General features: G+C 47.0%; 1 protein-coding gene across 1 annotated transcript in view; it reads left to right on the top strand.

Moving 5' to 3' along the window:
• RILPL2 (Rab interacting lysosomal protein like 2) overlaps positions 1-13,628 on the top strand; it is a 17,232-nt gene extending 3,604 nt beyond the window's left edge. The window contains exons 2-4 of the mRNA XM_032876444.1: positions 4,285-4,436; positions 9,159-9,272; positions 13,082-13,628. Coding sequence (XP_032732335.1) covers positions 4,285-4,436; positions 9,159-9,272; positions 13,082-13,112 — 297 coding nt within the window. The 3' untranslated portion in view covers positions 13,113-13,628. The remainder of the gene's footprint in view (positions 1-4,284; positions 4,437-9,158; positions 9,273-13,081) is intronic.
• The last annotated feature ends 59 nt before the right edge of the window (positions 13,629-13,687 follow it).

Below are 13,687 nucleotides of genomic sequence, written 5' to 3'. Positions count from 1 at the left end.
ATGACCTGAGCCGAAGGCAGCGGCTTAACCCACTGAGCCACCCAGGCGCCCCAGGATAATTCTATTTTTAATTTCTCAAGGCTCTGCCATGTGGTTTTCCATAGTAAGTGTACCATTTTACATCCCCGCCAGCAGTACCCAAGAATTCCAACTTTCCTACCTCCGTACCACCATTCATTCTATTCTGTTTTGTCTGTTTACAGTAGCCACTCGAATGGGTGTGAAGTATTTTTGTTTCCTTTCTTTTTTAAGATTTTATTTATTTGTCTATTTTGAGAGAGAAAGAGGGGTCATGAGTGGGCAAAGGGGCAGAGGGAGAGAGAGAATCCCAAGCAGACTCCATGCTGACCACGGAGCCCAACCGGGGCTCCGTCTCATGACCATGAGATCATGACCTGAACCAAAAACAAGAGTTGGATACCCAACTGACTTGAGCCACTCAGGCGTCCCTTTCCTTCCTTTAAAAAAAAAAAAAAAAAAAAAAGATTTTTAAATTTATTTATTTGAGAGAGAGAGAGAGAGAGACAGCATGAGTCAGGGGAAGGGGCAGAGGGAGAGGGCAGAGAGCAGACTTCCTGCTGAGCAGGGAGCCCAACGCAGGGCTCCATCCCAGGACCCCGGGATCATGACCTGAGCCGAAGGCAGACACCCAACCGACTGAGCCACCCAGGTGCCCCTCTTTTTAAAAGAAATTTAAGTTCCAAATTCAAAAGGTGCAAAGGCATTTGCCTTGAAAAATCGACCTCCCCACTTCTTTCCACCCCCAGGGGCCCACTTGCTCTCCCTGGAAAAAATGTAAATGATCAGTTTCTTTTTTTTTTTTTTTTAAAGATTTTTTTATTTATTTGACAGAGAGAGATCACAAGCAGGCAGAGAGGCAGGCAGAGAGAGAGGAGGAAGCAGGCTCCCTGCTGAGCAGAGAGCCCAATGCGGGGCTCGATCCCAGGACCCCGAGATCATGACCTGAGCCGAAGGCAGCGGCTTAACCCACTGAGCCACCCAGGCACCCCAAATGATCAGTTTCTTATGTATCCTTCCAGAGATACTTCATGGAAACAGAAGCAGATATGAAAATATGTCTCCACTTTTTACACAAATGGTATGATAACATATACCCATTTCTGCCTTTTGTGTATTTTCACTTAACATACCATGAAAGGTGAATTAAAGCAGGACAGAAAGAGCTTCCTCGTCTTTTAATGAGGAAAACTTCCATTGGATGGTATTATCAGTTGTTCAGCTGAGGGTTCTTAATCTGAAGTTCTTGGATGCCCAAGGGAATCATTGATTCTAATCCAAGAGGTCCATGCCCTTGCATGGGAAAAAAAATTATATTTTCATTTCATTAACTTCCAGCTGAAATGTGTCACTTTCTCCACCTGTGAATATAGACAACAAACTACAGTAATATTAGCAATGCCTGTGACGATCACCGATGGAAATCACAGATATTTTCATGTCCCATTACGGTGTCGTTCACATCTCAAAGTTTCGTTTTTGTTCAGTATTTCACCAGACCTGCATCTAGCTCACTTTACTTAATAAAGAGGCAGGTATATTAATCATGAATTTGTTTTTAAAAGATTTTGATGAATGTTATGTCTTCTTAGTTGGTCTCCTTATAATTTTGTGCCTTTCATTTTATACATTTTAACACATTGTTTGGAGGAGGGCTGCCTGGGCTTTCCCAGGCTGCCAAAAGGGTCCGTGGCACAAAAAAGGTTACGATTCTCTGCTTTAACCAGTCTCCCATCAAAGATGTTTATGTTCTGACGATTTACTCTTAGCACATGCAACACTGAAACCATTTGGCTCCTGAGGGAGAGTGCCTTGAGGAAATGGAGGCACTGGAGCAAAGGGAAGCACCATCTGAAATTCAGATAACATGTAATGTTAAATTACACTTCACGGAGGCCAAGGAGTCCCACGCCTCCCGCAATCAGTGCCGGAGCCCGGGAGTGTTCAAACACCCTGATCCCGGTCAGTCTGATAGCAGGAATGTGCTCACCGTTACTACTATCTCTTTATTCTGTGCCGCCTTCTCTCTGTCAGCTGCACAACATTCCGGTGTGGTTCTGCCTTAGTTTTTCCTTAACTGGGCTACTGTTCGTGGACATGTAGGTTGTTTTTAAACAGTTGCTAAATTTTAGTTAGAAAACATTTCAAACCCATGGGAGAGTTTCAGGAAAAGCACAATGAACACCTGTACACCTTTCACCGGGATTCAGGTGTTGTCTTCCGTTTTGTGTGTGTGTAGTGTGTAGTATGTCTTAGAAGATACACACCAAAGTATATATATATGCACACAAAACACATATATGGGTATGTATGTATGCATATACAGAAACAGTATGTGTCTATATTATATTTTCACTACTAGTTTTCCTCAATGATCTGAGCACACATTATGTAAGTTGCAGGATTAGTAAACGATTAGGGTCCGGGGCACGTGGGTGGCTCAGTTGGTTGAGCGTCTGCCTTTGGCTCAGGTCATGATCTGAGGGTCCTGAGATCGAGCCCTGCATCTGGCTCCTTGCTTAGCCAGGAGCCCGTTTCTCCTTCTCCCTGCCATTCCCCAGCTTGTGCTCTCTCTCTCTGTCAAATAAATAAATAAAATATTTAAACAAACAAACAAACAAAAAATTAGGGTCCTTTACCCTGAATACTTCAGTGAGTATCCTATAAGACATACTATTGCATAGCCGCAAGTAAATGACTGAACTTAGAGGGAAAAAGTGACAGGAGACAAAGACCTAATATATTACCCCTATTCAAAATGCACAATAATGTCCTTTACGGCATCCTTTTTCTGGGGCAGGACCCAGTCCCAGGTTACACAGTACCTTTGGTTGACACTTCTCTTCAGTCACCTGAGGAGGAGTTCCTCAGCTTTCCTTGTCTTTTTATGACCTTGAGATTTTTGAAGATGATGGATTGGTTGGTAGAGTGTCCTTCGATTTGGGTTTGTTCTGAGGTGTCATGGGTGGATCCAAGTGATACGCGTTTAGCAGGAACAGCCCTGAAGCGATGCTGTGTCATAGTCCTTACTATCAGGAGGCACTTGTCTTCGTTGGTCATTATTGTGATGTCAACTTGTAGCCCTTGGTTAATGTGGTGTCTGCAAGATTTCTGCACTGTATAGGGGCCTTTATTCCTCTTTGTAATTCATAATTACTTGCGGGAAAATACTTCAAAACTGGAAAATATTCTGTTCCCCGACAGGCTTTTACCTAAAAGTTTTTAGATCCATTCATTAGTTTTCCCTGAATCAATCATTACAAAGTTGGTTAAAAAACAATTTTTTTTCCTGATAGAGATTTTATTTTTAAGTCATCTCTACACCGAACATGGGGCTTAAACCCACAACTCCAAGCTACGAACTGAGCTAGCCAGGCACCCCAAAAGGATGATTGTGCCACTCTCTCATCTTCTACATGCATTAATTGGTCTTCTGCTGTAAAGCACAGATTCCCCTCTTCTTTCCCTGTTGTAGTCAGAGTTCTCCAGAGAAACAGAACCAATAGTGGATACAGCTATCTATATGAAGAGGAGAGATATTTGAGGCCTTGGTTCATACATGTATGGAGGCTGAGACAGCCTTCAGTCTGCAAGCTAGAGAACCAAGAAGTCTTAACTGGGGCGGGGGGGCCAGCAGGGTAAGTCCCAGCCTGGGACCAAAAGCCCAAGGTCCAGGAGTGTCAAAGTCTGAGGGCCCAAGAAGGAGGATGTCCCACATCAACAGACAGAGCTCAGAATTTACCCTCATTCCTCCTTTTGTTCTATTCAGGCCCTCAGTGGATTGGATGATGCCCGCCCACCCAGCAGGGAGGGCCATCTGCTCTTCTCAGTGCATCGGTCCAAATGCTCATGTCTTCCAGAGACACCTTCATAGACACACCATGAAATAATGTTTAACCAGCTAGCCGGGCAGTCTTTAGCCCAGCCAAGCAGACACAAAAAATTAACCATCACATTCCCATTAATTAATTTAAATTTTTAAATTTTAAGTATGAACTCCTGAATTCTCTTTTTATTCGAAGGGTCATTGTGATTATTCATTCCGATACTCAGCTTGTTCTCAGTCTGGCCGGTGGGAGCTCCTTTAGACTGTCGTTCTGATACGCCTCCATCCCTACATCCCTGGAACATTCCAGGTTCATCTTGCGGTTTCCCTGGTCCAGCCCTGGCATCGGCCATTCCCCCAAGGAGCCCTGGTTCTTTTCTTTGGAAAATGGTACTTAGAACTCTTGCTTCTTTACCATTCGCCAATGTCTTTCCTTACAGGTAGACCTGGGACCAGACAAAATGGTGGTTGACCTGACAGACCCCAACCGACCCCGCTTCACTCTCCAGGAGCTGCGGGATGTGCTCCAGGAGCGCAACAAGCTCAAGTCCCAGCTGCTGGTGGTGCAGGAGGAGCTGCAGTGCTACAAGAGGTGGGGCTGGGCTGCCCCGGGCACCCCGCACCGCCGGGCCGGCCCTGCCCGCGGCTCCTTGACACGCTCTTTGTCCCTCCGTTCGCGCGGCCAGTTTATGGAGACCTGCTTGGTGCCAGGCCCTGTTCCTGGCCCCGGGCTGTAGCAGTGAATGAAACAGAGGCAGTCCGTGCTAGTCTAGGGGGAAGACAGGCAAGTGACAAGGAAGTCTGAGATGGACATGCAGGGTAGTGGTGGTAAGTGCTCCAAAGACTGGAAACCAAGGTGACGGGGCGCCTGGGGGGCCGCAGTCGGTTTGGCATCCGGTCATCATCTCATTTTGGCTCAGGTCATCATCTCGGGCTTGTGGGAGCAGGCCCTGTGTCACACTCCTTGCTGGTGTGCAGCCTGCTTGAGATGCTCTCTCTCCCTCTCCTTCTGCCCCTCCCCCCTCCTCTTTTTCTGTCTCTCTCCTTCTCTAAACAAAACAAAAAAACCAAGGTGACATATGGCAGCAAAGGGCTGGGGGCTGGAGGAGGGGCCTGTTTTATTTTTATTTTCATTTTTTTAAAGATTTTGTTTATTTATTTATTTGACAGAGATCATAAGTAGGCAGAGGCAGGCAGAGAGAGAGGAGGAAGCAGGCTCCCCGCTGAGCAGAGAGCCGGATGCGGGACTCGATCCCAGAACCCTGAGATCATGACCTGAGCCAAAGGCAGAGGCTTTAAGAGGGGCCTGTTTTACATGGGGTAGTCAGTGAAGATTCCTGTGAGGCGAATGACAAGAAGCAGCTAACTATGGAAAGATCGATAGGGCAAGAGAGGAGTGAGAAGCCCTAAGACCCTGAGCGGGGAACCACCGTCTTCATTTTGAGAGACCCAGCATGGTGGAAGCTGGAGCACAGGTAGACAATGAGAGAGGTGTGCCTAGTGAGCCCTGGGAAGGATTCTACTTTTATTGTAAGGGTAGTGAGGAGTCACTGGAAAGTTTTAATCAAGGAAATGATAAGATCTGGTTTGCTGCTTGCTTTGTTTGTGTTTATTTTTTGTTTACTTATTTATTTTTTTTAAGGAAGCTCCATGCCCAGTGTGGGGCTTGAACTTACTACCCTGAGATTACGAGTCAGAAGCTCTACCGACTGGACCACCCAGGCGCCCCCGATTTAGTGTTTTGAAAGGTCAAACGTGAGGGGCACCTGGCTGGCTCTGTTGATAGAACATGCAAGTCTTGATCTCGCGGTCCTGAAATCAAGCCCCCTCAATGGGTGTGGAGCCTACTTTTTAAAAAATGGGGGAAGGAGCCCTTGGGTGACTCCTTAGTTAAGCGCCTGCCTTCAGCTCAGGTCATGATCTCAGGGTCCTGGGATCGAGCCCCACATAGGGCTCTCTGCTCAGCGGGGAGCCTGCTTCCCCCTCTCTCTCTGCCTGCTTCTGCCTACTTGTGATCTCTGTCTGTCAAATAAATAAATAAAATCTTAAAAAAATAAAATAAAATAAAATAAAATCCTAAAAAAAAAATCACAATAACAAGTGTAGGGAATAGGTTGTAGCACCAGCAAGAGAGGAAATAGGAAGCTGTTGACCTATTGGGTTTGCACTTTGCTGTGTCCATTTGCACCCTGTTCCCCAAAATGTTTCCTTTCATGTAAGTGCTTCTCGAAAAGGGGACTCGGAAGGAAGGAAGAAAAGAAAAAGAAAGGGGGCTATGTGGTCGAATAATTCCAGGAAACTGTTGAGTTAAACAAAGCAGATTCCCTTAGAGACAGAAGAAGGAAAGCCCAGGAGAATAAAAACTCGGGGCCAGCTAATGTTTGTCCCCGCACCCTGCATGCCAGGCACTCTGCCCATTGTATTGCAAGCATCATTTCCGCTAGTGCTCACAGCAAGGTGAGCTAAGGTAATGTCATCTCCAAGGTGTTCTATGGTTCATGAAGGTCAGGTCACCTGCTTGAAGTCCCATAGCTGATGGTGGCAATGGTGAGATGTGACCTCAGACAGCCTGATATCAGAGCCTGTGCATTTGGTTATCATGCCATGTTTGGACTCTGAAAGTTTAGAAGGAAGAAATACGCTGACTCAGGGGCACCCTGTGGTGGGCTCAGTCAGTGAAGCATCTGCCTTCACTCAGGTCGTGATCTCGGGAGCCCCAGGTCGGGCTCCCTGCTCAGCCGGACGTCGGCCTCTCCCTCTGCCCCTCCCCCCCGACTCAGGCTCTCTCTCTGTCTCTATCTCTCAAATAAATAAATTAAATATTGAAAAAATAAATCATTCAACGTAGGATCCCTGAAGGAGGAGCAGTACGTAAAAATATTCTAGCAAGCCAAATCTGAAAGGGCTAAGTTCTGCCAACAGGAATTTAATCGCCTTCCTTCTGCTGAGGTTGGAACCATGTTAATGGAAAGACCTGTCTTCCTCTCATCGAATAAGTGCTTCAGACACAGGTAGTTAAGGACAGGATCGGCTGAAATGGGGTTTGAGCAGCTTGGTAGCAAATAGAGCGACATGCTTTCTTTCCAGTTTTGAATTCCCGGAGAGCAGCAGCCATGTACTTCCCATCTGGTAGAGGACAGCTGATGGCAGGATTCTGTTTACTCACTTGGGTCCTGTATTCTGGAAAAACCAGCATGTCATCTGAGGTAGTCTCCTAGCAACTGCATCAGTTTCGAGGTCCAAGGTCATACCAGTGGTGGTTTTTCCTTGGGGCGGACGTGGTAGCCTGCTTCCGAAGATGGCCATAGTTTTTCCCATCCTGCATGCCTTTTGCAGTGAGCCTTTTCTACCCCCTCAAGAGGTAGAGTCTTATTTTTCTTTCTTCATGAGTCTGGGCAGCCCGGTGACTTGCTTTGACCAATGGAATGTTGTGGAAGCGATGCTGTTTGGTTTCTGAGGTTAGGGGAGGCCTGTTGCAGCTCCCATTTTGGTCCTCGTGGAATGCTTGAGATCACAGTATTGTGAGCAAGCTCAAGGTAGTACCATGGAGACGTCACACAAAGAACAGAGGTGCCCCAGCAGACGGTCCCAGCTGTGCCCAGCCTCCAGATGACCCACCAAGCCAACCATAAGAAATGGAGTCACCATGGGAAGTCATAGATCTTCCTTGTTTAAAATCACTGTGGCTTAGGGTTTATGTAACAACAGATAATAGAAAAGGGGGGTTATTAATAATAAATTAATGATGCATTAATACTATAATAAATATGTAAATAATAATATTAAATAATAAGAGCTCCCTCTTTGCAAAGGAGAGAGAAGGATGGAGCCTGGTGTCTCAAACTCTTTTTTTTTTTTTTTAAGATTTTATTTATTTACTTGACAGAGATCACAAGTAGGCAGAGACGCAGGCAGAGAGAGAAGAAGGGAAGCAGGCTCCCCAGTGAGCAGGGAGCCCAATGTGGGGCTTGATCCCAGGACCCTGAGATCATGACCTGAGTCGAAGGCAGAGAGGTTTTAACCCACTGAGCCACCCAGGCGCCCCTCTTTGTGGCTTCTTGCACACACCGAAGAGAGAAAGCCCTCAGACATGTCCTCTTACAAGGGCTCTAATCCAACCATGGGGCCCCTACCCTCTTGACCTCATCCAAACTTAATTGTCTCCCAAAGGCCCCATCTCTAAATACCATTACATTGGGGCTTGGGGCTTCAATACATGGATTCTGGGAGACCTGATTCGGTCTGTAGGAAGGGGAAACACCACAGGTATAAATAAACCAGCAGATGCCACAGCAAGAGACCTAAGTGCAGTTAATAAGCAATGTATGAAGTATTTCGTACACTGCTACATTGCGCTGTGGTCAGCTTTCTTTTGGTTGCAAGTGACAGAAATCCAATTCAAACTAGCTCAGGTACAAAAGGGAATTTATTAACCCACATAGCTGGGAGGGATCGTGCGACTGCTTGCAGAAATAAAGAAAAAAACCTGCAGGTAGGTCCTCTTTCTTTCCTCCTTGCTTCTCCGTGTTGGCCTCATTGTCTTGTGTTATAGACACACCTTCTAGGAATCTTAGGAAATGTGGCTGCTGGAAGTCCCAGCTGGACAGATGAGAGAGAACAGCTTTCTTCCAGCTTCTGTACATCAAGTCCGGGGGAATGCTCTGGTCATCTTTAAGTCAGCTGACCTCAATAGCTATCAATAACTTATATCAATAACTTATCAATCAATACAAATTTAACTCTTGTTACCATCTGACTTACTATAGCTTTTATTTTACTTTTATTTTATTTTACTTTATTTTATTTTACTTTACTTATTATACTTTTATTTTTATTTTACTTAATTTATTTGTTTAATTTAAAAAAGATTTTATTTATTTATTTGAATAAGTGGGAGGGGAGGGGCAGAGGGAGAGGCAGAAGCAGACTCCTCAGCCAGGAGCCCAAGGTGGTCCTCGATCCCAGGACCCCAAGATCATGACCTGAGCTAAAGGCAGACACTTAACTGACTGAGCCATCCCGACGTCCCTCTTAGTATCCTCATTTTATTGATGAGAAAAATCAAGGCTTAAGGTAGAGAACTGATATGTGGCCATATTCCTAGAAAGTGGAGAAGCTTGAAGTACTAGCCAATGCATTTAGACAAGAGAAAGAAAGAAAGAAGAGGTATCAACATGGGAAGAAGCAGAATCTCTCTGATGCTAACTTTCAATGATACTAATATAATTATTATTATTATTAAGACCCTTTACTTTCAGAGCAGCACAGACAGGTCTGCAATAAAACAATCCTTTTATTCATCCCTTTTCCCCAGTGGTCTGATTCCACCAAGAGAAGGCCCAGGAGGGAGAAGAGAAAAAGACGCCCTTGTCGCCAGGACCAGCAAGGCCAGCAGTAACAAGGAGGAGAAGACAATCATAAGGAAGCTGTGAGTTAGTTGCTGCTCCGTTGCCACTAACTCACTGCCATGGGAAGGAGTGGAGGCCCGAGGAGGCTGGCCAGCTACCCCGGGTGGGGACGTCCTGGTTGGTGGTGCTACGGCTGATAGGAAAATTCGGGGATGGACTATCATGAGATCTGTGAGGCAGTAATCTAAGCACTTGACCTATATTAATTTATAGACCCTTCACGGTGACCCTGGGACGTAGGAGCGGCCACATCTCCATTCTGCAGGTGGAGAAACAGATACTAGGGGGCAAAGTAATTTGCCGGAGGTCACCCAGATGGTAAAGAGTAAAGTCGGGATTTGAACCCGAGAAGTCCAGATTCTACACTACTGCCTCCCTGTGATAGAATAATACTACAAAAACAACAAGAATTATTAGAGTTTAAGGGGGATTCATGGGGGCTTGGCTCAGTTGGAGGAACACGTGACTCTTGATCTCGGGGTCATGAGTTAGAGACCCATGTTGAGTGTGGAGATTACTTTAAAAAGGGGGCAGGGGTGCTGATTCATTACCTCTCTTACCTCCAACTTTTATTTTTTTTAAGATTTTATTTATTTATTTGAAAGATAGAGAAATAGCACAAGTTGGGGGAAGGGCAGAGGGAGAGAGAGGAGGCTATGCGGGTAGCCCAATGCGGGGCTTGATCCCAGGACTCTGGGATCATGACTCCTGCTGAAGGCAGAGCCTTAATTGACTAAGGGACTGACCCGCTCTTACTTCCAACTTTAGGGGACCTTGTGTCTCCCATCGTTGGGACACATAACGTGATTTCCTTTGAATACGTCCTTCGTGTTTATGCCCCCTTGTTAATCCCTCATTTCTTCGGGTGCTAAGGCTCAAACCATAGAATGTGGGGTCTTTTTTTTTAAATTTTTTTATTTATCTGACAGACAGAGATCACAAGTAGGCAGAGAGGCAGGCAGAGAGAGAGAGGAGGAGGAAGCAGGCTCCCCACAGAGCAGAAAGCCCGATGTGGGGCTCGATCCCAGGACCCTGGGATCGTGACCTGAGCTGAAGGCAGAGGCTTTAACCCACTGAGCCACCCAGGTGCCCAGAATGTGGGTCTTGTTTAAAATTCAGATTCTCGGGGCGCCTAGGTGTCTCAGTGGTTAAAGCCTCTGCCTTCAGCTCAGCCCAGGACCCTGGGATCGAGCCTCACATCGGGCTTTCTGTTCCGTGGGGAGCCTGCTCCCACCACCCCCCCGCCTGCCTCTCTGCCTACCTGTGATCTCTGCCTGTCAAATAAATAAATAAAATCTTAAAAAGAAATAAAAATAAAAATAAAATTCAGATTCTTGGGCACCTGGGTGGTTCAGTGGGTTAAGCCTCTGCCTTTGGCTCAGGTCATGACCTCAGGGTCCTGGGCTTGAGCCCCGCATCAGGCTCTCTGCTTGGAAGGGAGCCTGCTTCCTCCTCTCTCTCTCTCTGCCTACTTGTGATCTCTTTCTCTGTCAAATAAATAAACAAAATCTTAAAAAAAATAAAATAAGATAAAATAAAATTCAGATTCTCAGAAGTCAAATCCAGGATGAAGCCCAGAAATCTGGATTTCTGATAAATTTCCCGGGTAACTCTGACGTAGAGAACCCTTGGCTTACACTTTGAGACACGCCTTCTCAGCCAACAAGTGTCAGTACAATGAGGTGCGCCTTTCCCTCTTGCTCCATGACGCAAACAGCCCGTTTGCCTTGGCCGCTCTGGGAATGTCTGTCCTGGTGACAAGTTCCAGCCCCTGACTCCTCGGACAGAACTGAGAAGCACCTCGGTCAGGAACCTCAAATGCCTGGGGGGGTGGGACGGGTTGAGGGGTGTGCTGGGTGCCTCAGTGTTTAAGTGCCTGCCTTCATCTGAGGATCCCAGCATCCTGAGACAGCGGAGCCCTGCTTCTCCCTCTCCCTCTGCCTGCCGCTCCCCCTGCTTGTGTTCTCTCTGTCAAATAAATAAATAAAATATTTTTTTAAAATGCCTATGGGAGGGGCGCCTGGGTGGCTCAGCTGGCTAAGCGGCTGCCTTCGGCTCAGGTCATGATCCTGGAGTCCCGGGATCGGGATCGAGTCCCGTGGCGGGCTCGTTGCTCGGCAGGGAGTCTGCTACTTCCACTGACCTCTCTCCTCTCATGCTCTTTCTCTCTCAAATAAATGAATAAAATCTTTAACAAAAAATGCCTGTGGGGGCCAGGCACTTAATGTGGATGAGCGATGGGGGGTGTGGGAGGGACTCTTCCCAGAGTCCTGGCAAGAAACAAATAGCACACTTAAAGGGAGTGACTGAAAAGCTTTAAAGAAGGGACAGCTTACAGATGTGAGCAGGGTTAAGGGAACCAGCAAGGGATAGAGAAGCAGCCCAGCATGGCAAAGGGAGTGCGGGACCTATGAGGGAAAGGGAAGGGGGGGGTCAGCAGAGGGACACAGCAACTAGTAAGACCAGGCCTGGTGGGGAGGGAGCCGGGGCATCCGTACACCACCCCCACCCCTTAGGGCCCCTTAGAGCTTGAGCCTGATACAGCAAAAATAAGCTGTTTGTTCTGTGCACACGCTAGCCTGAGGTCATGTGTCTAATGAGCATGAGGCCACAATTTCATGGACAGATGAGCTTATTAATTGAATGAATGAATGAATGAATAGCTAAAATAGGACGAATGAATGAATGGCTTTCTGAGGAAGTAGGTCGTGCTAAGAAGGGTTTTGGGCTTTATCCTGAGGGCAGTGGGGAGCCACGGAGGGGTGTGAGGTGAGAAATGACTTAGCTCTGTAGAGCAACACGGTCATTCTGGCTGTTGTCTGAGTGGATTGCAGGGGGCGGCAGGAGGGCCATAGTGCTCATCATCATGGTGACTTGGACTGGGGGTGGTGGCAGTGCAGGAGATGAGGAGTGTTGGGATTAGGAACATATTTGGAGCAGGATGACTAACATATAGCAGATGGGGGGAGGAGCTGAGAACAACTCCCGGGGTCCTGGCATGAATGACGAGGCGGGGGTGATGTCACTTCCTGAGACAGGGAACAGGAGGGTGGGGGGGATATGTACAGGCTGAGGGGAGGACAGCTGAGCCCTGATGCCTGGATCCCAACACTAGTCCAGGGCCCGCCCCAGCCATTGTGGGCAGAGCTGCTAACCTCACTCGGTGCTCGGGGGCTTTGCCTCCAACAAGAAGCACCAGCCCCTTTCCCTGTCACTGGCTTTCCAACCCTCCAGCCAGCTCTGGGTCTTTCTCACAGCTGCAGACTAAACTTTGTGATCAACCCCAGAGAGATTTCTTCCTTTTCAAAACTTTGCATAGGACAGGGAGAAACACTGAACATTTGGTAATCAGGTCTTGGGGGATATCTAGGTTTTCTCCAAGAATTTACATGCCGATCTTTATTCACTGCGAAGATCTGTTTTATAATTGTAGGTAACGTGGATGCTTCCTCCACAATAAAACCTCCTAAAATTAAGAAAAAAAAAAAAAGGCTCAGACACCATTTTTCCGCATAGCCCCGTGCATAAGTGGATTCTGGGTCCAACTCCTGGTTCCGCAACTTACTGTGTGACCCTGGGCCTGTTACTGAACCTTGAAGGACCTCAGTTGGCTAATCTATAAAATAGGGATATTGAGGGCACTGACTTCATTGAGGAGTTATGAGTGTGAAATGAGCTGGTAGATGGAAACCCCCAGAACAGTGCCTGCCCCATCCCTGAGCCCTGAGCAAGTCTTTGAGTCAGTGGCCTGCAAGAGCCTGTCCCCAATTCTGCAGGGTTCTGCACTCCCTGCTTCATTCTGTCTGTACCCTTCTCTCTCTACACCCAGGTTCTCTTTCCGATCGGGGAAGCAGATGTAGACCGAAAGGCACGATTGTGAGGTTCTTGGACTCAAGAAGGTGATGCACCAAGACTTCCAAACTCATCTCTCAGTGCCACGCATACTCACTGCACTTGCTCACCTGTTTTCCCTGAAAGCCACCAAGGAGGAAGGAGGTGAGGCTCTCTCGTGATCACTTTTTCCCCAGGCCACAGAGCTGGACACCCCTGAAGGCTTGGCTAGGGCCGGGGAAGCGGCACAAAGAAATCAAGACAGCAGAAGGAAAGCAAAACGAGGCCCACTTCCTGCTGCACGCCAGCTGCTGGGAGGGGCCTCTGGCGTGCAGATGTGCGTTCTGCTTGTCTGGTCTCACAGATGACCTGGGTCTTTAGCAGCAGCAAATTTCCTGAGCCCAAAGGGAATGAGGAGGAGAGAATCCAGGAAAAAATGGTATCAACATTCCAGGGATGATTTCACGGATACTTAGTGAACATTTGATTTTGCTAACATTTCTTTACATGATTTTGTATTAAAGTGAAATAACTTTTATACTTTCTCTGAGTGTTTTAGAGTGGTGTCTGGAGTTATGTGACCTTGTATAAGGTGCTTTAACCT

This window comes from Lontra canadensis, unplaced genomic scaffold (genome assembly GCF_010015895.1).
Source record: "Lontra canadensis isolate GAN:19392208 unplaced genomic scaffold, GSC_riverotter_1.0 scaffold58, whole genome shotgun sequence".
NCBI lineage: Eukaryota > Metazoa > Chordata > Mammalia > Carnivora > Mustelidae > Lontra > Lontra canadensis.
This window is presented reverse-complemented; position numbering and strand designations above follow the sequence as displayed.